The following is a 23,932-nucleotide window of genomic DNA, read 5'->3' on the forward strand; positions in this document are numbered from 1 at the left end:
GTGTGCTCATTTGCTAGGCTAAGTTAAGCTAAGGGAAGTGGTAGGCGCTGGGTTACTGATCAGTAGGTAAGTGGTTTAAGCCCCAGAATCGCCAAGCTGACACTCTTGGGCCCTTGAGCAAGGCCCGTAACCCTCTGTGCTCCAGGGGTGCCGTACCATGGCATACCAAGCATCGGGCAGAGAAAAACCCATATAGATTGACCTCTAATAAAATAGTTTGATACATTTTGATTACATACATTATGATGTATTATATGGTGATTTTTTGTGTTACTGTACTTACATAATAAAACAAAGTGTCTACCTAACACATCTAACACAAACCTAGCACATGAAAAGAGCGTAACTAAGTTTTCACAATGACTTTTTTCTTTGGTTTAAGAAGGGATTCTCTTGTATAATAATAATTGATAATAATAATAATAATAATATTAATAATAATAATAATAATAATAATAATAATATAAAAAGCTTTTCTATGCTTTTTTTTTTTTTTTTTTTTACATATTTACATTTGAATTAATTTTACTCTTAACTTTTTTTTTTCCAACCCCTTATTTGTTCTGAAAAGAAAAACATTTTCCGTATTCAAGCAAAATTCCGAGCTGAAAATCTTTAATAAAATACACAAAAGTCAGGTGACTTTTTTTTGTCGGTCCAACCGTATAGAGATGATACAGTACATTGTGAAATGAAATAATATTCCTCTATATTCAACATTCATCCAAAACATCTCTGGCAATTGTTTCAGTTAATTGATTTTTGGTTTCTTGGATTCTTAATTAAAAATAAATACATTTTGGACTCTTTAGTGACCTGTATAGAAAATAAAACCATAAACCCTGAGCACATTGTCTCGCTCAGCTGCACATCTCTAAACACGGAGTGGGAATTGGGGGAGGGGGAGGTAGCCCTGGAACGCCACCTACTGCTTCTGAAACTTGTCGGTGACTGCACCCACAGCGTCGCCAAACAAGCCAGAAGGAACCATTTAGCAGGAAGGGCCTTCTCGACTGGGTGAGCCACAGAAGCCTTTCTATGGTTACTAAGGCTGACATGGACCAACACACAGCCTTAGCTGTCTCCTTGGTGGCCATAGGAGCTAGGTCAGCAGCACGAAATAACTCCTGGATGTCATCAGCCCAAGAGCTTACCTGCTCATCCAACTCCCGCAGCAGGTCAACCTGGTATGCCTGGAACACAACTATAGTGTGGAGGCAACCAGCAACCCGACTCGCTGCACGCTTACATTGTGGGGTTGAAGGAGAGGTTACGGGGTGATGCTCCATTTTAAAGAGATGCTAGCTGGCTATCTCTCCCCGGGTGCAGCATAGTCCCTTAAGGCCGAATATGGGCTGCTCCAGGATCTGGACACCTCAGTGTGCAAATCGGGGAAAAAGAGATATAGCACGAGTGACCACCTCCAGAAGCTCCTCATACAGAAACAGTCATAGGTGGAGCACAGCTGTCAGGGATCTCCCTGCCACACCCCCCTCGGTAGCTGTCAGGGATTCACCCTGCCACGCCCCCCTCTATAGCAGTCACGCTGCTTTCCTTGATTACCGACAGCTGTGGCTCATTAAAGAACCAGACTACTTAAACTCACGTTCTTGAGTCACAAGCTGTCGGTCGTTGCATTGTCATGCTGGAAAATCGCGTGGCTGCTCGAACACAGCTTTCACAGCTGGCGCTATCTCTGAACTCCATTTCCGTATTGGATTACCCATTGCCGATGGCTTTGCTTACTTTGGATTATGCTTTGGACATTCGCGCTCATGATGGATAACTCGTTTCGAGCAGATGTCTTTGTTTGTTGTTTTCCTCAGCTTGTGAGTGGTTTGTTTTTTGCTAGTCAATAAAGACAATCGGACTATATCTGCTTCCGCGTCAGCAGCCTGACAACAGCGCAGCCTCTCCTGGGGGAAGAAACCGCCGAATGGTGTGCTTCCGAACAGGTGAGGTGGAAGAAAGGGACAAGCCTGTCTCCAAGCCCTCTTCCAGATCTACCTGCATGCCCCACAACATTTGATGCCGCTTTGCCTCAGCAACAGCAGGACCAGAAGCACGAGGAAGCGCACCCTTTTCGAAGAGCGCTCTCTGAGAGTGGAGGGTCCGCATGGAAATGCGGCTTTAATGCGAAAAAGTCGACTTCTTTGAAAGCACTTTGAGCATTCTCCTCTCCCAAGCAAGCTACACACAGCTGGAAGTCATGCTTGCTTTTCTTACTCATATTTCTTTTCTTTTTTTTTTCTTTTTTCTTTTTCTTATTTCTCTCTCACACAGACACACACTCACAGAGCGCTTCCTGGACAAACAGTCCTGTTTAGGACAACGCGAAAGCCTTCCCAAAGCGTTATTGACGCAGCTTGAGTTCCTTAAAGGGAACGTATCAATACAGACAACGGCTTAAATGATATAAACAAATCAACACCAGGGGGAGCCATTAAGAATGGAAATAAAGAAAGGGAATGAATGAATGAATGAATGAGTTAATAAAGAAATGAAAAAATAAATAAAATGTTCAGAGAATAGGGAAGTGTAAGCATTGTAAGAATACCGAATGCAGAAATTATATGTAATGAAGAAGTACATTGAAGTGAACAGAATAAAGCTTAAGTTTTTTTCTTTGCCTCAGCCATGAAAATGTATAATAGATTAAATATGCCATTATATGATTTACAGTCGAGCATCCACTCATTTCTGCTATGCAAAATACATAAGGGACTTTTTCACATCTATGTGGTCAATGACATGCTGCTACGTTTGCACTTCCTGTGTAAAATGTGAGTGTGTGAATGTGATCTATAGACAGTGTTGGGGGTAACGCGTTACAAGTAACGTGCGTTACGTAATAATATTACTTTTCTGGAGTAACGAGTAAAGTAGCGCGTTACTTTATAAATTTACACATTAATATCTGAGTTACTTTTTTTAAAAAGTAATGCGAGTTACTTTTCAGTTAAATTATTTTGCATAAAAAAATAAATACTGAATTTAAATGAACGTAGTCATTTAGAATCTTTTGCCGACTTTCCACCACTGCAGATCTATGGACTGCTCAGAATAAAAGTTCTCCGTGGGAGACACATGTACGATGCCATCGCAGCGGAGAAAGAGAGCAAATTCACAGCTCATTTGCTCTTTGTGGAAAGATAAACTGCCACGGTCATTGATAATAGCGCGGACTTTGTAAAAGCGTTCAGAATGTTTCAAGCTGATGATAAAGCAGAGAATGATGTAGACGAGGACGAGGTCATATTTACAGAATTGCACGATGTTTTACTAGATGACAGTGTAAGGTATGTTCTCTATATTACACAAGTTACAAGATACAAGTAACGCAAAAGTAACGCAAAAGTAATATAACGCATTACTTTCCATAAAAAGTAACTAAGTAACGTAATTAGTAACTTTTTTGGGGAGTAACTCAATATTGTAATGCATTACTTTTAAAAGTAACGTTGCCCAACACTGTCTATAGACTGTTCATTATGATCAGTCATGGTGCAGCAGTTGGTCAGTGTGTGTTTAGCTCTCGTTTAGTTTTTCAGATTAATCTGTGGTTTCGGGTTTCGTCAAAGAATGAAGGTGTTTTTCCTTCTGCTCCTCATACAGCTTCATATCACTGAAGGTGAGTGCTGATATCTCTCGTCTAGTGTTTTGTAATCTCAGTACTTCCATGTAAGATTAGATCATTTTAAGCCTTTAAAGCATAAACACGTAATCGTTTTATTCATGATATAGAGATGTAAAGTGCACAACATCTAAAATGATTTGATGAGTTTTGGAGTTTGCCGTCAAACCAAAAATATATATGAAAATGAGACAATGATCATTATGGGACTTTCATCAAACCTGTTTAACACTTATTAAATAAGAAGCCTGAGTGTTATTAATCCCAGTCTATATACTAGGTTCATGTAGAACATTGAGTCTCCTTCATCATGACTGGGGTTCTGGTTGTTCCTGTTTCACACCACTACAATCTCTCACGCTCTCTCATTGGCTGTTACACATCGAGGTTTTTACAGTGTCGTACATGTGGTTATACTACAAGACTCTGTGCCGTTGTGTGAATCGCTAGGGTGTGTCCACTGTTAACAGGATGGGTGAAGGATGTCAGTGCATTGCTTACTTGTGTATTACGTCCCAGTCTAGGGTCGGGGAGCACAGCGTGATTAAACACATTTGGTAAATATATATATCAGGTGGATAGAAATGTATCTGGTAAAAGTGTGATGGGGGGAATGGAAACAAAAACACCGGGGTGTCGTAAAACTGAAGGTATATTGAAGTATGTACAATACTAAGCACTGGGACAGACTTCAGGGTGGACCAAGGCCAAAATAATAAACAAAAAACACTTTTAACAAACACTAACTACCTACAAATAAAACCCAAAAGAAATACAAATAAACGCTTCCCTAACTCCCTCACCAAAAACAGGGAAAAAACCCACACCCAACAGAAATGGCAGCCACACCACTACTACCAAAACAACAAATGCATACATATATTTACAGATATAATACAGGACAAGGCAAACTCAGAGTCAGAATGGGGTTAGGTCAGTAACAGGAAATCACAAAATCGGCTAAGCGAACTCCAGAATCCCAGCTTTCCCTAGACTTTATAGGCCGCCCCATGGTGATGTCATCAGAAGGGAAGAGGGTGTGGCGTTAATTCACTGGAATGCAGTAAAGACCTGGACTGGAGTCTCAGGATGGCAGCTGCACACAATTACACCCACATACAAATACAAAACAACCCGCAAAATACTGCGGGTTGTAACGTGGTGTGTTCACACTGTGGCTAATTTTACCAGAAATTGGTGGTGAGCTACTAAAACTAAAAATATACAAATATACAACTTTTAGAGCAGCAGAGTAACACAAGATAGAAACATACTACATTATAAGCGTTTAGTTAGCATTAAGGAATTGTTTTTAGCTCTCAGGGATAAGACTGCATTTGCTTTTTTTTATTTCTTGTTAGACAGTTTAGGAGTTCTGTAGTTCTGTAGAGTTACTGTGTTCATACAGGCTGCAGGCTGGAAGGAAATGGAGACTTAATACCGGTCACTGCATACACAGGAGACTCAGTACTGCTGCCCTGCTCCTGCACTGACCTCCACACCAAACCTCAGAACTTCACATGGAGCATATATGCCAGTTTGGGTGAATGGATAAATATATCTTTTGATTGTGAGCCGTACAAATACAGATATCAGCTGGTTAATAGTCAGTCTTCAGGAGAACTCTCTCTGCTCATATCAAACCTGACTGTAGAGGATGAAGGAAATTACATCTGTAATCTTTTAGAGAGTGAATACAGATATATTAGACTCACTGTTTATGGTAAATGATAATTTATTTTTCACAACGATACTTCAATTATAAACTCATGGCCTCATTCAATTATTAATGTGACGTTGTAAAAGTAATGCAGCATGTTGATATTTGCACATGGAATCAGCCAACAATAAGTGTGACCGGATACATGGGGCAGTCTGTTCTTCTGCCCTGCTTCCTCTCTAAACCATCACACACCGTTAGATGGTTGTTTTCAATACAATGTGAATACGAAGAAATCTTCCCCAAGAACCAGAAAAATGGCTACACAGACAGAGTTCAGCAGTTTAATAATCATTCAGGAAACATCTCTCTACTCATATCAGACCTGACTGTAGAGGATGGAGGGTATTACATGTGTGAGATCAGGAACAGCAGCAATACAACCATTCATCTCACAGTTAAAGGTAAAAAGATGGTGTCTAGTTAAAAATGTGATAGTGTCTAGTTATAAAGTGTCTAGTTAAAAATGTATTTAATAATTATATGGATTACAACTGTATAGAAAGCTATGAAGAGTGGAAAGTCGGTTAGACCAGATAACATTCCGGTAGAAGCGTGGAGATGTTTAGGAGAGATGCAGTGGAGTTTTTAATCAGGTTGTTCAGCAAGATTTTGGAAGGTGAGATAATGCCTTAGGAATGGCGAAGGAGTGTGCTGGTACCGGTTTTTACGTATAAGGGAGATGTGCAGACCTGCAGTAACTACAGAGGAATTAAGTTGATCAGTCACACCATGAAGTTATGGGAAAGAGTAGTGGAAGCCAGACTGAGAGAAGAGGTGACCATCTGTGAGCAGCAGTATGGTTTCATGCCGAGGAAGAGCACCACAGACGCATTATTTGCTTTGAGAATGTTGATGGAGAAGTATAGAGAAGGTCAGAAGGAGTTGTATTGTGTGTTTGTGGATTTAGAGAAAGCGTACGACAGGGTGCTAAGAGAGGAGTTGTGGTATTGTATGAGGAACTCTGGTGTGTCAGAGAAGTATGTGAGGGTGGTGCAGGACATGTATGAGGACAGTGTGACAGCAGTGAAGTGTGCAGTGGGAACGACAGACTTGTTCAAGGTGGAGGTTGAGGACAGATGAGTTCAGACAGGAGTCTCCGTGGACTATGATGTTTGCGGGTGATATTGTGATTTGTGGTAAGAGTAGGGAGCAGTTGGAGAAGAGCCTGGAGAGCTGGTGGAGGTGAAGGAGTTTAAGTACCTGGAGTTAACAGTGCAAAGTAATAGAGAGTGTGTTAGAGAAGAAAAGAGTGCAGGCAGGGTGGAGTGGGTGAAGAAGAGTGATAGCAGGAGTGATTTGTGATAGAAGAGTATCTGTGAGAGTGAACAGGAAGGTTTATAGGCCTGTGGTGAGACCTGCGATGTTGTATCGTTTAGAGACAGTGGCATTGAGTAAAAGACTGGAGGTGGAGCTGGAGGTAGCAGAGCTGAAGATGTTGAGGTTTTCATTAGGAGTGACGACGATTGACAGGATTAGAAATTAGTTTATTAGAGGGACAGTGCATGTAGGATGTTTTGGAGACAAGGTGAGGGAGGTATGATTGAGACTCAGTGTGAGTGGGGAATGAAAATGAAGTGTGTATAAGTATGAGTGAGTGAGCGGGGATGAGTGCAGGTATGCATTGTCTGTGGGAATCAGGAAAGCTGATCTGTGAAGATTCTTGGTCTTGAGGTGTCAGCGGAGGCCACCAATAGATTGTGCCGGTGTTTCTTTAACGTTTTTAAAAACGACAAAGAAATTTTCCACAAAGACCAGACAAATCTCTACACACAAAGAGTGCAACTCTTTAATGATCGTCCTCCAGGAAATCTCTCTCTGTTCATATCACACCTAACTGTAGAGGATAAAAGATCGTACAGGTGTAATATCAAAGCTGCTAACTATAAGGACATCTATCTCAGAGTAAGAGGTTAAAAGACTTACTGTGTAGTGCCTCATCAAGCAAATAGAATATCATTATTAAATATATCTCATTGCAGGCGCAGTGACAAGAACTTCAAAATCCACACCAGTGATCACAACAATTTCACCTAAATCCACAACAGGTACCCCACACCAGTGATGCACACTGCAGTTAAAATGAAATATAGTTGTGATTATTTTACTCCATAAGAAAATGTTCTGTCTGATACTGATGATGTTCCTCCAGAGTCTCTTCCCTTCGTCCCCTTCGCCGTGGTGACTGTGATCTTTCTGCACATCATTGTGGCTGTTGTCTATTGCACCACCAGAAAGAAAGGTCCTGACGCTTTCAAGCTCTTGTAATTTTAAACGTATTCTCCACTTCCACACCATTTTAGCTGCATTACCCTGTTTTTTATTTTATTTTACTCTCCAGGTCCTGATACAGTTCATTACAGCAGAGGTGATGGAGATGAAACAGTGAGTCTGCAGTAGAGAAGAACATCAACAGCAGCAAACCTGCTCAGAACGGATAGTCACTTACACACCTGCATGTTATTAACTGCCACTGACTCCGAGAGAGCATTAGTAAGCATGTTAACCTTTCAGCATGCTAATAAAGAATTGATTCATTCATACAGGTCTGTAGCTGGGTTACATGCCTTGCGTTTATTACTTGATTTTGCCATCTAGTGGAATAACATCTATGTGTTTCTTGCCTTTTACTTCAAATGCATCCAATAAGCTAATTTTACATAACACTGATTATAAATGGATTCGACCTGCTGCTATGGGAGAGTTTTGTTCTCTCACGCAGCACAGAACGTTGCACCAGAGTGCTAGTTGGCAGTTGGTGTGTTCTGCTTTAACTTTTTCACCCTAACGCAGATGATGCTAGGCAACACCACAATCAGTTTTCCTCAGAGCACAAAGTTTGCCACGGGTAGGTGTGTGACCCCAAATGCACCTTTAGAAGACACACTCAGAAAAATATATACTATATTTACAGTTTAAAGTCCAAAAAGTGCAACATGGGAAGATGAAAAAAAAAACATTTCTTTAAACTCTCACTTTATCTTGGTTGGAGCTAAAATGGTTATCTTTCCCTTATCTTTCCAAATAAAACGAGATTTGCAGCAGTGGATGCGTTTGTGACTAATTTTTTTTCAATAATAATAATAATAATAATAATAATGATAATAATAATAATAATAATATCAATATTTGTAATAATTTTAAGTAAGTTTTCATGTTGTTGTTGTGTACTGTTAACACACATTTAGTAAATACATTCGTTATACGTTTTCCATTGAAGAGATCTAAAGTGATCTAAAAGCGATGCTTGAGGTTCAGACCTTTAGAATGGTTTTTAGTTTGTCATTTTTACTCTTGTCCCTATTGTTAAACATTAACACCTGAGAACAATGGAATATCGGTTGCGCAGGCGCAGCGCTTAAGGCTAAGAGGCTAATTCTCACGTGGTTCATGCGCGGTAAACGACTAGAGCCCACTGAGGCACAACGTCTGAAGCGCGAGACAGAGGAGAATCACTGAGTGCTATGAGTGTTTTTTTTTTAATATTGTTCCACTTGATGTTCTATGTTCCAAAAAGTTTTTTGTTCATGTCCATGTTCATCATTTAAACACAAAAATTCTAACAAAAAAAAGAAAAGAAACTTTGACTAACAAGACTGAGGTAGAGACAATAGAGAATCCTGGAACAAAATGTCGACATCTTGTGGGGGGAAATGGGAACTACAAGCAGAGAAAAAAAAAAAAAAAAGCAACTGAGTGTATACTACGTTCCTCCCCTGCACATGTCCAAACAATTTCAATCGCACCTCCCTCACCTTGTCCTACATGCGCTGTCCCTCTATTAAACTCATTTCTAGTCCTGTCCCTCCTAATGAACATCTCAACATCTTCAGCTCTGTTACCTCCAGCTCCGCCTCATGTTTTTAAGTCAATATCACTGTCTCTAAACCATACAACATAGCGGGTCTCACCACAGTCCTATAAACTTTCCCTTTCCCATTCCCATTAAGCCAGAACAGACAGACAGACTTGTTTAACAGACTTGTTTAACAGACAGACAGACAGATTATTAAAATCCCCCCAAAATATCTTCTCTAAATACATTTAATAAAAGTAATATGCCTGCGAGCGCCACGACGCCGCTTTGCCTCAGCCACGAGGGAGAGCGCCCACCTCGAAGATCCCACTCTGGGAGTGGAGGGTCCGCATGGAAACGTTGCTGCAATGCGAACAGTTGACTCCCTCGAGAGCACTCTGAGCATGCTCCTCTCCCAAGCAAACTACACACAGCTGGAAGTCATGCTTGTGTGGCGGTGCCGACTCGTCACACTTATACCGGCTACGCCAACTATGACGTTACCAACTAATAATTTGTACCGACTACGCCACCCGGGGGCTACTTCCGGGACTGCCCTCAACCTGAAGGCACACAGGTTCGTCACGACTGGGTCAGGTATCAGACCAGAGTTGAGTAAATAACAAAACTTTATTTAAAATAATTTCAGATTTAAACAAAATAAAAGACAAACAACACTTCAGAGTGGGAGAAGGCCTGATGTCCTAAGCAGAGAGCACACAGGGTCCTAAGCAGAGAGAACACTCACACGTGCACACGCACCACAGCACACCACACCTCACTGTGAACACTGCACTGCAACCAGGTAAGAAACCCACCACCACAAGATGCTAATCTGCTGCCACTGGCCACCCCACTCCTGAAGGCAAAAGAAGAAAACAAAAAGTAATTTAAAACACAGGTTACAACAAGCATCGCATACACAACCTGGCTCTTGACACAGTCAACTGAAATAGGGCTGAAATAGGCAGAAAACCAATAAAAATCCATACAGAGGCACATGAACAGAGGAGAGGTACTTTACATCACGAAATAAAATTAAAAACACAACTACACTTAAGAAAACAAAAAAACATTATACCACTATTTCAAACCCATAAAAAGAATAGAAATCAAAAGAAATGGATTCCCATTAAAGTAGGGAAACCTCAACCCGATAAGGTTAGGAAAATAATAAATGAAATAATGAAGCTAATGCAAAAATAAATGATTAAATCACAACACAACGAATCAGGTAATGACTACCCTGTAACACGCCACTTCTAAATCAGTTACTCAAACTACCGTTGGAAATAAACACCATGCTCCCAGTCCAGCTAATCATGCAGGTATTCAATTGCTGTAATGATAAACTGTTAGCCTACAGGAGCAGCAAAATGTTCCTCAGCTGGTGCCAAATGGAAGTAACACGAAGCTTCAAGAAACAGAAGCGTAGATTAACATGCCCAGCTGAACCCAGTGAAGCAGACAACGCAGAACGAAGCAGGCAAAGCAGAGCACAGATAATGTAGCACGCAGCCGCTGCAGTCGGATAAAGCGGACAGTCAAACCAACATCAAAGCGGTGTAAACGATGCACATAGCGCAGGAAAAAACCCACTACAGCAGCAGCCCACTACAGCAGCAGCCCATTGTAACGTCCCTTGCACATTGACCCGCACCTGTACGGCGACTCACGAGGCACGGATGCAGACGTTTAATAAACACGTCTTCCTGACCAACAATTAATGGCTTCCCCACAAAGCTCCTCAAGCCACCCTTGCCACTATCTGCACGTAAACCCGGAAGTAAGCCGGCTCGCTCGCGGACAAAGAGCAAACGCACACACAACACGAACCGAAACAACTTTATAGGGAGGCAAATGAGCATAATCAGCCTCAGCTGACATCCGACCATACTGCTACATTCGCTTTTGCTTTTCTATCTTTTTCTTATTTCTCTGTCACACTGACATACACACAAAGCGCTTCAAGAACAAACTGAAGCTAGTGTCGGCTTCACCGCATGCACTCCTTATTGCTTCCTGGTTGTGATGTCACCCCGCCCCGCACACGTGATTCAGAGCACGGGCAACGTGGAAGCGTTCCCAAAGCGTGACTGACGCAGCTCGAGTTCCTGAAAGGGAACGTATAAAATACAGACAAAAATCAACACCAGGGGGAGCCATTAAGCATGGAAATACATAAAGGGACTGAATGAGTTAATGAAGAAATGAAAAAAGAAATAAAATGTTCAGAGAATAGGGAAGTGTAAGCACTGTAAAAATACAGAATGCAGAAATTATATGTAATGAAGAAGTACATTGAAAAGAACAGAATAGTTTATAGTATAGTTTTTGCTAATAGATTAAAGTTTGATGCCATTAACGACAGACGAGCGTCCACTCATTTCTGCTATGCAAAATACATAAGGGACTTTTTCACATCTATGTGGTCAATGACATGCTGCTACGTTTGCACTCCCTGTGTAAAATGTGAGTGTGTCAATGTGATCTAAAGACTGTTCATTATTATCAGTCACGGTGCAGCAGTTGGTCACTGTGTGTTTAGCTCTCGTTTAGTTTTTCGGATTAATCTGTGGTTTCGGGTCCTCGTCAATGAATGAAAGAATGAAGGTATTTTTCCTTCTCCTCCTCATACATCTTCATATCACTGAAGGTAAGTCTGCTGATATCTCTCTTTTCTCCTGTTTTTTTCCTTCATAGTACTTATATGTAAGATTTGATCATCTAAAGCCTTTAAAGCATAAACACGTAATAATTTTATTAATGATATAGAGATGTAAAGTGCACACTGAACATCTGAAATTATATATATATATATATATATATATATATATATATATACAGTGAGGAAAATAAGTATTTAAACACCCTGCTATTTTGCAAGTTCTCCCACTTAGAAATCATGGAGGGGTCTAAAATTGCAATCGTAGGTGCATGTCCACAGATATCACAATATATGATTTTTAAACTATTTATTTGTATGATACAGCTGCAAATAAGTATTTGAACACCTGTCTATCAGCTAGAATTCTGAACCTCAAAGACCTGTTAGTCTGCCTTTAAAATGTCCACCTCCACTACATTTATTATCCTAAATTATATGCACCTGTTTGAGGTCGTTAGCTGCATAAAGACACCTGTCCACCCCATACAATCAGTAAGAATCCAACTACTAACATGGCCAAGAACAAAGAGCTGTCCAAAGACACTAGAGACAACATTGTACACCTCCACAAGGCTGGAAAGGGCTACAGGGAAATTGCCAAGCAACTTGGTGAAAAAAGGTCCACTGTTGGAGCAATTATTAGAAAATAGAAGAAGCTAAACATGACTGTCAATCTCCCTCGGACTGGGGCTCCATGCAAGATCTCACCTCGTGGGGTCTCAATGATCCTAAGGAAGGTGAGAAATCAGCCCAGAACTACACAGGAGGAGCTGGTCAATGACCTGAAAAGAGCTGGGACCACCGTTTCCAAGGTTACTGTTGGTAATACACTAAGACGTCATGGTTTGAAATCATGCATGGCACGGAAGGTTCCCCTGCTTAAACCAGCACATGACCAGGTATGCCTTAAGTTTGCCAATGACCATTTGGATAAACCAGAGGAGTCATGGGAGAAAGTCATGTGGTCAGACGAGACCAAAATAGAACTTTTGGGTCATAATTCCACTAAACGTGTTTGGAGGAAGAAGAATGATGAGTACCATCCCAAGAAAACCATCCCTACTGTGAAGCATGGGGGTGGTAGCATCATGTTTTGGGGGTGTTTTTCTGCACATGGGACAGGGCAACTGCACTGTATTAAGGAGAGGATGACCGGGGCCATGTATTGCGAGATTTTGGGGAACAACCTCCTTCCCTCAGTTAGAGCATTGAAGATGGGTCGAGGCTGGGACTTTCAACATGACAATGACCCGAAGCACACAGCCAGGATAACCAAGGAGTGGCTCTGTAAGAAGCATATCAAGGGTCTGGCATGGCCTAGCCAGTCTCCAGACCCAAACCCAATAGAGAATCTTTAGAGGGAGCTCAAACTCCGTGTTTCTCAGCGACAGGCCAGAAACCTGACTGATCTAGAGAAGATCTGTGTGGAGGAGTGGGCCAAAATCCCTCCTGCAGTGTGTGCAAACCTGGTGAAAAACTACAGGAAACGTTTGACTTCTGTAATTGCAAACAAAGGCTACTGTACCAAATATTAACATTGACTTTCTCAGGTGTTCAAATACTTATTTTCAGCTGTATTATCCAAATAAATAGTTAAAAGATCATACATTGTGATTTCTGTGATTGTGAAATACTTATTTTCCTCACTGTTTATATATATATATATATATATATATATATATATATATATATATATATATATATATATATATATATATATATATATATATAAAATATATCTGTAATCTTACAGAGAGTGAATACAGATACATCAGACTCACTGTTTCAGGTAAATGACTCATTTTTGTTCACAACAATACTTCAATGATAATCTCATGACCTCATTCAATTATTATTCTGACGTTGTAAAAGTAATGCAGCATGTTAATGTTTGTTCATTCTCCAGTTTGCACACTGAATCAGCAGACAGTCAGTGTGACTGGATACAAGGGGCAGTCTGTCCTTCTGCCCTGCTTCCTCTCTGAGCGATCACACACCTTTAGATGGTTCTTTTCAATATAATGTGATTATAAAGAGATCTCTCACAAGATCCAGAAAAATGGCTACACAGACAGAGTTTCGCAGTTTAATAATCATTCAGGAAATATCTCTCCTGTTGCTTACAATCCATGTTGCTTGAAGCTGCTGATTGTGATCTGTCCACTCCGATTCCACCTAGAAGTGTGTGTGTGTGTGTGTGTGTGTGTGTGTGTGTGTGTGTGTGTGTGTGTGTGTGTGTGTGTGTGTGTGTGGAGTGTACATGACTCCCCCAAGCATCAGTGTAATAATGTATTACTGATGCTTTATTCCCTCAGGATGATGTGACGTACATGACTGTAGTCCACAGTGACACTGTGAGAGCTGAACAAACTCCAGTGGCATCAGAAGATACTGCAGTGTAATCCCTCGTCCAAACTCACTAAGACACACACACACAATTATACCAATGTTTGTGTGGTCTTTCATTTACTTGTGTGTGACTTTTAGCTAAATTATACACCTTTTTTCAAAATAGATATAGATAATTATAGATATAAAACTTCAGAGAAATTTTTTTCCAATCAATAAACGTTTGTTTTACTGAAGCGCCTCGTCTCAAATCAAAGACCAAAATCCGGCAATTAAAACTGTCCGTGGGGAAACATAGCAAAAGCTCTGTTTGGTGTCCTGATGATTAACAGAATTTAAAACACTATAATTACTTTAAAACATTTACAAGGTTTTTTGTCCTTATGCTCTAAGTTGAGTTTGGTTTCACTAATAATAAACATACATTTGTATGAAGTATTTAAGCCCATTAATTAGGGTATTAAAAACTAAAAATTTATTAATTTAAGGTCCATTTAGAACTGATAAAAATGTGTGAATAATCACAATTTAATATTTTAACCAATTGACAGCCCTATTATATATATATCTTCTTCTTTCGGCTTCTCCCATTAGGCGTCGCCACAGCGGATCATCCATCTCCATTCCCCCTTGTCCTCTATATCGGCCGCTTTCAAACCAACTACCTGCATGTCTTCCCTCACCACATCTATAAACCTCCTCTTTGGACTTCCTCTTTTCCTTCTTTCTGGTGTCTCCATCCTCAGCATTCTCCTACCGATCTACCCCATGTCCCTCCTCTGCACATGTCCAAATCATCTAAATCAGGCCTCTCTCACTTTCTCCCCAAAAACGTCCTACATGCGCTGTCCCTCTAATAAACTAATTTCTAATCTTGTCCATCCTCGTCACTCCCAATGAACATCTCAACATCTTCAGCTCTGCTACCTTCAGCTCCACCTCCTGTCTTTTACTCAATGCCACTGTCTCTAAAACATAGAACAGTATTTATATATAAATACAAATCATACCTATGATGTAATACTGGTTTGCATTGTTAGCATGCTTCAACATTCTTTCTAAGTTACACAGCACGTTTTATCTCCACAATGTCTCACCGTTGGTTTATCCCTTCACATATCTTAGCATCAGTCTTGTTTAATCAGTCTAAGTTTATGTTGATTGTATGACCTACATATGGGAGGAGCTGGTAGTATAAAGCACTTTGCTTTCCTTTTTCTTTTTTTTTTTCTTTTTTTTGCATGCATCATTTTAAATTGAGTGTAGCCTGGATTTGAATTTGTCTACCTGTTAATTCAATAAAACATATTTTTTTATATGCACTTACATCCATCCGTATGTTTATTACATGAGAGCAAGTAGAATGTATGTATGTAAAATGATGTAAAATGTACAAGCTGAGAACATGTTCTTTATAGTGTTAATTACACTGATAATATTTGACTTTTCTTTTGTTGAGTTAATTTACCGATAGTGAATTTTCCTCAACCAAATTTCCAAAATTCAACCAAACTTTTATTCAAAAGTAAATAATTTTTATTTAAAAACTAGATCCTGGCTTTAGTTGTTATTTGAATGTAGTATGAGTTGCTACTGCACGGGTAAAAGGTGAACAATCTATAAATAAATCAGTCAGGATCTAAGGAATCCTGCTAAGTCTATAGCCTTTCTTTTTTCTTTTTTCTTTTTTCCATCTTTCCAGTTTTTATCTCCACCCGATGTAACCATTTTGTCCCAGTGTCCCTAATTAGCCAAACAGAGGGTAATGGGGCACAAGTAAAAGCAATAAGAACCAAACAGAGGCATGGGAACACAACGGCAACCTCTGGTGAGGAAAGAGGGTAACACAAGTAAATTAAAAATTGCAGAAACCCTCAAAGAAACAGGATCCCTCAAATCCTGAAAATGACATGTAATGTACTGTATGTGCATAAAAAGTACAAACAAATATACAGAAATACACCAAAATACACCAGTTCTGATTAGGAATGCAGGGCTGAAAGAAATGTAAAAAGTCTGTATGTTTAAAACTAATTAAATACAATAGATTATAAAATTGACAAATTAAACAGCAGGATTAGTGTAAAATAATCACAAAAATATTTTTGAGTGAAACACAAAATATGCTTATATGCTTTAATACTTTACACAGCCTGTGATTATTCCTGTTTAAGTGCAAAAGATTCGAAACACTAGCTGTGTTATTCCACTAGGTGGCAACAAAGAGCGATAAAAGCGTTCAACCCTGGTACCGACATCATGCAGGAGGGGGTCATTCTTTATTAGCATACAGAAAGGAAACATCCAAACCTTATGTCTTTCAGAAATAAAATATTATATGTTGGTGTATTAGATGCAGTCTGGTCTGCTAAGCAGTTCTGCAGGGTCTATTCCATGTATGATCTTCAGTTGATCTCCTGCTCTACTGCAGACTCAGTGTTCCATCTCGATTACCTTTGCTGTAGTGAACTGTTTTAAGATCTGGGGAGTTAAATAATAAGGAAAAGCATCTAAAACATATAAAACAAACATATGTAAAAGGGTTCACATAAAATTGGGCTCATCCCTCAAAATGGCTTAAATATCATAGAAAACATGAGGGAATTGTGTGAAAATTCAGGTGAATAACTTATCAATCTTAGTATGTGAGTATGGGATATCAAAGACCATCTCTGACCAAAGGTGTATTATGATTATTATTTAAACACCACTATTACCTGATTATTTGGGTGATAACACCGTTACCAATACAAAATAAAGGTGTATGTGATTTACAGACATCCGGCTTACAGTCAAATAGCTATTACTCAATTCTTAAAACTTAATTTGCATTTAAATCCAATTTATAGAACATGTGCAAGACAGAACATCTGGGATTGTCCTGTGTTCTTTTAGACTTGAAGAACTTCAAGTATTTTAGAATTTTTATTTTTTTTAAGATCTTCGTTGTCCTCGTTCATTTTCCTCAAACCTTCCTACGAAATAATACGATTACAACTTTTTGAAAGGGTGTATACCTTTCTTTCTGGTGGAGCAATAGACCACAGCCACGATAATGTGCAGGAAGATTGCAGTCACCACGGCGAAGGGGATGAAGGGAAGAGACTCTGGAAAGATCCGTCAAAATATAACTTTTTTATGTTACACAGATGTTTGCACAATTTTATTTAAAATAAAAAGTAATTAATAAGTATAAAAGTGAAGTTTTAAAGAAATACAATGAGTTATGTGGGAATTTCAGAATTATCATAATATGAGTTGGAATCAAAAAGGTTTAAGACTAGGTATGTTTAGAATATAGTACTTTATTTATTTACAGGATTTTCAGAATAAAACGTTTTAGGTTCCCTGGTGGTCTAGTGGTTAGGATGCGGCGCTCTCGCTGCTGCGACCCAGGTTTGATTCCCGGTCAGGGAACCAAACCCAGCTATTAGGGTTGCACAAGCCAGTGCACTCTTAGTGCCAGTCCCAAGCCTGGATAAATGGGGCGGGTTGCGTTAGGAAGGGCATCCAGCGTAAAAACATGTCCCAAATCAAACATGCGGATCATGAATACGGATGATCGGCTGTGGGGACCTCTAATGGAAGAAGCCGAAAGAGAGTTTTAGTTTCAGAATAGTCCCTTTGCACAAGCAATACAGCGCTCCCAGCATTCTTTTGGAACGTATCCTGGAAGTCTTCTTGTTGTCAAGCTCTCCGGATCTCCGCAATGGTGTCAAAATTGTGACCTTTGAAGTCAAATCTGGTGAGTAGTGCTGGTGCGGAAGTGAAATCACGTGTGGGCCGTGCTTCGACGATCACCATACACAAGTTGCTGAACGGTTTCCCCATTTTTAAAGGTTTCGCAGTTGCTGAAACACCTTGAACGACTCATTGCAGCTGCGGCGTATGTGAAACGTATGTCATGTCAAACATCTCTGTGGCAGATTTGCCCAATTTCAGGCAGAATTTTACAATTGCTCTTTGTTTTAACCTCCTGTCCAATGATACAATTGCAGACGTGGTCAGAATGGCACCAGTTAGCACCATTAGACTTGAAACCTTTTGATACCACCTTGTATATAATGATTTATATCTCAAGGTTAGTTTTAGTTAGTTTACTTTAAATAAATGTATATTTCTATATAATACTATGTAGTTTAGAAATGTGTGTTCAGGTTTTGATATTTGATTTCATGATGAATATATTAAGATATATTGAACTTTCTGGCTTGAAATATATCATTTGCACACGAACGTTATTAGAACATTGGTTATCTAGTCTTATCCCAGTGTGTGAGTGGTGTGTGGTACCTGATGTGGAATTAGTTGAAGTTGTTGTGATAATGGGTGTGGATGTTGAAGTCTTTGTTGGAGAATCTACAAGAAAATAACAGTTGAATAAGTTATTAATAAAGATTATGATGTGCAATGAGTCAAGAACTGTACATAAAGTTTACATCCAAAATGTTGTTTTACCTTTTACTACAAGTGGAACATCTGTAATGATTTTCCTTATCTCACATCTGTAATACCCTTCATCCTTTAAAGTCAGTTGTGATATCAGTAAAGAGAGATTTCCTGGATGATCATTAATGAGCTGAACTCTGCCTGTGTACAGATTTGTCTGGTCCTTTGGGTAGATTTCTTTATATTGAAAATCGTTATAAAATAACCATGTGAAAGTGCGGGGTTTGGCTTGCAGGTCAGAGCAGGAGCATGGCAAAAGGACAGACTGTCTCACATACCCAGTCACATACACAAATTTTTCAGTCAGTGTACAACCTGGAGAATGAACAAACATCGCACTTCTGTTAAATCAGATGAATCTGTCATGAGATTACTACCGAAGTAGTGTTGTGAATTTAAATGAGTCATTCACCTTCGATGATGAGTCTTATGTATCTGATTTCACCCACTTTATTCATACACATGTAGTATCCATCATCGTTTCCAGTCACGTGGGATATGAATAGAGAATATCCCGAAGACTCATTAACCAGCTGAAATTTGTCGGTGTACTGATCACTCTCAGGAGATATCTTTATCCATTTACCCTTTTTATCGTATTTGCTCCATGTAAATGTCTCAGGTTTGGTGTGAAGGTCAGTGCAGGAGCAGGGCAGCAGTACTGAGTCTCCTGCGTATGCAGTGATCTGTATATATTTATTTCCCTCCAGCCTGCAGCCTGTAAGAACACACCAGTAATGATCTGTTAATGAGCAGTTCACCATTTGCAGCAACTCTACAGAAACCAATATCAAGTAATACCTTGGTACTCGTCTATAATTTGAAGATATCCCTTTAAATTCAGAGTTAAAAATAAACAAAGACCATTTAACAAAGCACTAAATACCATCGACTAGGAACCAGAAACAAACCTGAGCATTAAATTTAGAATATATTCAAGTACTAAACAAGGTAACAAGGAAATTATGTTAGTGAAAGGGGGAGCAACATACTGTACCATACAAAGCTTGGTTGTAGGTTGGTGAAGCAAAGATATTGCATGACAACTATGGTAAGGCTGGACTTTGCAAGATGTGCATGATGATATGTTTCAAAAGGCTTTAAATACAAAAAAAAATATATTAAATAAGCGACAGAGAACAGATGACTCACCTGCATTAACGTGGAGAAAAAAACCCAGAAGATAAAAACAAATCCGCATTCTTAAATTTTACCGAATTCGATTCATTACCATCCACACTCATTAATATACACACAGCAGGAATGACAAATGTGTTCAAATGCAAGCGTTTCCACAACCACTCATACATGCAGCCCACATATAATGAAGCAATAGAGTCCTTGAAATTGTAACTTCCTCTTACATCTGTTCAGAACGTGCAGGTTCTCAAATTCACACGCTCTCTCCATCCACCTAGCCATCTGTTTAAAATATCTTTTCACAGCATCAGAATCCAAATTGAGTGTTCATCACCTCAATGAAGTTGTATAAGGATAGGTAAAAAATTTATCACACCTATATTCTTATTGAGGAACCAATCTCACCCCCATAGTCCAAAGAGAGAATTAGAGTTTACTCTTTCATACGTACAGAGGAAGCGAAAATGTCTCAAAATTTGGTCTATCCTTTACAGGAGAGCGACGTCCAGATGCCTAGAGAAAACAATTACAACTTCAAGGATAGCTTGGAAAGGAAAAAAAGAAGGATTTTGTAGCTCAGTGTTGCTGCAATGTTATATATTCAACAACAAATTCAAAAACAAAATAACAAATCCGAAAACAAATTAACAAATCCGAAAACAAATTAACAAATCCGAAAACACAACGACAAGTCAGACAAACCGGAAAAGATAGGTATAGTTTGTAAATGGAAACTTATCAATCATTGGACGAGACACCTGTCATTCACCTGTATATCTTGACTGACAGGTGTCTTGTCCAACTTTTTCTGGTTTGTCTGACTTGTCGTTGTGTTTTCAGATTTGTTAATTTGTTTTTGGATTTGTTAATTTGATTTGGATTTGTTAATTTGTTTTTGGATTTGTTCATTTGTTTTTAAATTTGTTAATGTGTTTTGCACTTCTCGGCCACCGTAGGTTTCTCTCAAGGTTTCCTCCATTTTCCTTCCTACCATCTTTGAATTTAAGGCACTAAGCAGTAACAAACAGAAATAAAGTGGAACCTGACCTCCTCACCTGATACCTTCCCTTAATAAGAGGAATATTCGACAGTGTGTGAGAAAAATCTGTAGATCAGTCAGTGAGTGTTACCTGGAGGAAACGGATGTGATCGTGTGTGTGTAAAAGCTGCTCCATCTCATTGACTCTCCTCTGAAGATCAGAAATCTCTTGCTCCAGTTGCGCCACCAGTCGTTCAGCACGACTCACTTCAGCCTTCTCCTGATCTCTGATCATCTCAGTCACCTCTGAGCGCTTTTTCTCCATGGATTTGATCATCTCAGTAAAGACCCTCAAAGTTTCCTTTACTGCTGTCTGAGCACTTAGCTGTTAGGACACACACACACACAGAATTTAAAGCTCATCTGTCATCCCATATATCCCATGACTCTATGTCCTTGTTTGTGTGTTTCTAGGTGTGTTTTCCAGCTCCATTACTGCTCACCTTTATAGTCTTTACAGCCTGTTTCAGCTCCTGCACCTTCTTCTGCTTCTCCTGGATTCTCTGCTCTGATATGATCTGCTCTGCTTTCAGCTCACTCTGAGGGACAAAATAATTCCATTTTGCTCTTTATAATTAGCTTTTTATTTAAGTGTGTGTTTGTGTGTGTGCTTTTACACTGAGCCGTCACAATACCTAATAAACATTAAAACAGAAAAATTAAATGGTCATGTGGTGTTAAGTGCCTAACCTTCATCCACCACCAGATGTCTCTCTTTCCCCTTTTTTTGTTTTTACATGCCATTCCATAAAATATTGTTATACAGTAAAAATGTGTAGTTGTGTTTGGGCTGTCAATGTTTTGTAGACTTTATGACCTGTAGTTTTATTATGATTGCTGATATTGAAGGATCCTTTGTGATCTAAGGTCCAGTCAGATAGCAGATGGGAGATTAGATAGCTACCTAACAGTGGGTGAACCTGAGTGGATGAACTGCCACCACAAATTCTTAGAGCCAGTGCTGTAAGTACTGAGGCATGGATATGAGTTGGGGCTGGAGAGTAAAAACTAGGGTGATTGGATGTAAATAAAGTGAATGATGATGTAACATCTCAAGTGCCTGCCAGAGTCTGAAGTTCAGAAAAGAACTCTCTCCCTCTCTCGCTCCACCTTCCTTACACTATCAGTGCTCACTATGTGATTAGACCAGTTCATAACAATGTTAAATTTCACTCATAAACAAAAACTGAAAATTTTACCAAACACAAGTTTTCTCCCATACTTAAAAAAAAGGCAGTCAATTCTAGTTAAGAAGTTTCATGGTGAATTCATACTAGACATTTTTCTCATTCTCACCTGTTTCTCGACTCTTTCCGCTGCAGCTGTGACGGTGTCATGTCCTTTGTGATTATCAATCATACACAGATGACAGATGCAGGTTCGATCAGTACGACAATAGATTTTCAGCACTTCGTCGTGCTCAGAGCAGATCTTCTCTTGTAGGTTTTCCGAGGCTTCGGTCAAGGTGTGTTTTTTCAAAGCGGGCCGTTCGAGATGAGGTTTGAGATGAAATTCGCAGAAAGACGCCACACACATCAGGCAGGATTTCACAGCTTTGTGTTTTCTCACAGTGCAGAAATCACAATCCACACCTCCAGATACAACTTGGGTCACAGTCTTCTTTACGCTCAGCATGTTTTTGTGTGGAACCGTTTCTCAGCATTTAGGGCAGCTGTAGATACCCTTCTGATTATCCTGATCCCAAAATTGATCAATACACACCTCACAAAAAATGTGACCGCAGGGGAGAGTTGCCGGATCCTTCAAGAAATCCAGACACACCGCACAGATGAACTGGTCTTGATCTATGGATATACTGGACTTGGCCATTTTCTTTGCATTTACTGACTAAGAGAGAGAAAAAGAGAGAGAGAGAGAAAGAGAAAGAGCGTCAATCCGAGATTATATGTGCTTTCACTGAGTAAACTTTGAGCTTAATATCAGTTGTGTGGGTGGAGCATATTAAAAGTAGGATGCAGCTACTCTCCCAGGCTCAGGGTAAAACGGTATAATAAGGGGACATGATGGTGAACAAAATAACTGACTAATTAGAAACAAAAAAAACCCCCACTAAATTTAAAAAACTTAATGTTTGTATGAGGTGGTATTGAACAGTTTGGAGACTAATTGTGCTAACTGGTGCTATTCTGACCACGTGCATTACCACGTCTTAATTATTTCATCAAGCAAACATGAAATTCCTCATGAAACTGGGCAAATCTGCTACAGAGACATTTGACATGTGACAGTTTAGTATACAGCAGAGGAACATTAACATTTAACCATATTTTCATTTATTATGCATTGTTTATTCAATACCTGTTTAGACGGCTGTCAATTCAGCCCTTGAGCCCTGGACACCATCTAGCAGCTCAAATGAGCTTCTACCTGTCCTGACACCTGCACCAGCACTGTCAAGATCTGGATCTTTTATTTTTTTATTTTTATTTTTTTTCCCATCAGATGTCGCCATTTCGTTCCTGAGTCCCTAATTAATTCCCATTGTTTCCACTTGAGTCTTGATAGTTCATCCTTTGTGTCTGTTTGTGTTATCTGTTTCATTAAATCTCCTGTCTTTTACTGAGTTTCCAGAGTAAGATCTTGTTGTTTCAGATTTTTCGAGTCCTCAAAACATTTAGAATTTTCTCTTTCGAATTTTGAACTTTATTTTAGCTCTGCCCTTTGTTTGCAATATGTGTTTTTTAGACTGTTTAAATAAAATAAAAAAACATGGATTTTCTGAGTTTGCCTCTGTATTTGGGCTTATGCACCTCCCTATGGCAGACTGGTAGAACTCCTCCCTCTCATGTAGACCCCTAGACCTTGACAATAATATTTAATCATGAATCCTCATTATGAGCCACCATTTTCCAATGTGGAAGCCAGAGATGGAGGAAAACACTTGTCAGACATTTATTGTCCCTGTAATGAGCGATGTTTTAGAGAGTGTGTGAGGAACAGCTGGATCTGTAGATCAGACAGTGTGTTACCTGGAGGAAATAGATGTGATCACATGTGTGTGAAAGCTGCTTAAGCTCAGTGTCTCTCTTTTGAAAAGCAGCAATCTCATCCTCCAGTTGATCTAAAAGTTGTTCAGGTTGACTCAATTCAGGCTTCTCCTGAGCTTGGATTATCTC

General features: G+C 39.4%; 4 protein-coding genes and 1 long non-coding RNA gene across 6 annotated transcripts in view; 2 read left to right on the forward strand and 3 right to left on the reverse strand.

The window, feature by feature from the left end:
- Positions 1–318, forward strand: part of LOC310722629 — a 1,867-nt gene extending 1,549 nt beyond the window's left edge. Inside the window, exon 4 of the long non-coding RNA XR_014532419.1 lies at positions 1–318. This exon is cut by the window's left edge and continues 162 nt beyond it. This is a non-coding gene — a long non-coding RNA (uncharacterized lncRNA).
- LOC310722610 (uncharacterized protein) overlaps positions 1–23,932 on the reverse strand; it is a 676,055-nt gene that overhangs the window by 356,949 nt on the left and 295,174 nt on the right. The gene's annotated exons all lie outside the window — the stretch shown is intronic.
- LOC310722525 (polymeric immunoglobulin receptor-like) overlaps positions 3,487–23,932 on the forward strand; it is a 142,830-nt gene continuing 122,384 nt past the window's right edge. The window contains exon 1 of the mRNA XM_083535079.1: positions 3,487–3,631. Coding sequence (XP_083391205.1) covers positions 3,583–3,631 — 49 coding nt within the window. The 5' untranslated portion in view covers positions 3,487–3,582. The remainder of the gene's footprint in view (positions 3,632–23,932) is intronic.
- Positions 16,290–19,936, reverse strand: LOC310722590 (uncharacterized protein). The gene is made up of 6 exons (XM_083535171.1): positions 19,769–19,936; positions 19,029–19,334; positions 18,626–18,931; positions 18,461–18,526; positions 17,185–17,274; positions 16,290–16,648 (listed from the first exon to the last, which is right to left on the reverse strand). The coding sequence occupies exons 1-6, from the start codon at positions 19,815–19,817 to the stop codon at positions 16,590–16,592; spliced, it is 876 nt and encodes a 291-aa protein (XP_083391297.1). The 5' UTR covers positions 19,818–19,936; the 3' UTR covers positions 16,290–16,589.
- LOC310722946 (tripartite motif-containing protein 16-like) lies at positions 20,198–22,690 on the reverse strand (the record flags this gene model as incomplete). Its single annotated transcript, XM_083535765.1, has 4 exons — positions 22,092–22,690; positions 21,239–21,334; positions 20,887–21,120; positions 20,198–20,269 (listed from the first exon to the last, which is right to left on the reverse strand). The coding sequence occupies exons 1-4, from the start codon at positions 22,428–22,430 to the stop codon at positions 20,198–20,200; spliced, it is 741 nt and encodes a 246-aa protein (XP_083391891.1). The 5' UTR covers positions 22,431–22,690.

The sequence above is a fragment of the Silurus aristotelis genome (genome assembly GCF_946808225.1).
Source record: "Silurus aristotelis genome assembly, chromosome: 29".
NCBI lineage: Eukaryota > Metazoa > Chordata > Actinopteri > Siluriformes > Siluridae > Silurus > Silurus aristotelis.

Bases quoted from the DNA above. Each gene is read 5' to 3' on its own strand.
- LOC310722590 (XM_083535171.1), bottom strand. From the start codon at position 19,817: ATGCGGATTTGTTTTTATCTTCTGGGTTTTTTTCTCCACGTTAATGCA. The intron at 18,932-19,028 runs GTGAATGACTCA...TTCATTCTCCAG, and splicing joins CATAAGACTCATCATCGAAG to GTTGTACACTGACTGAAAAA. The intron at 16,649-17,184 runs GTATACACCCTT...TTAACTCCCCAG, and splicing joins TTGCTCCACCAGAAAGAAAG to ATCTTAAAACAGTTCACTAC.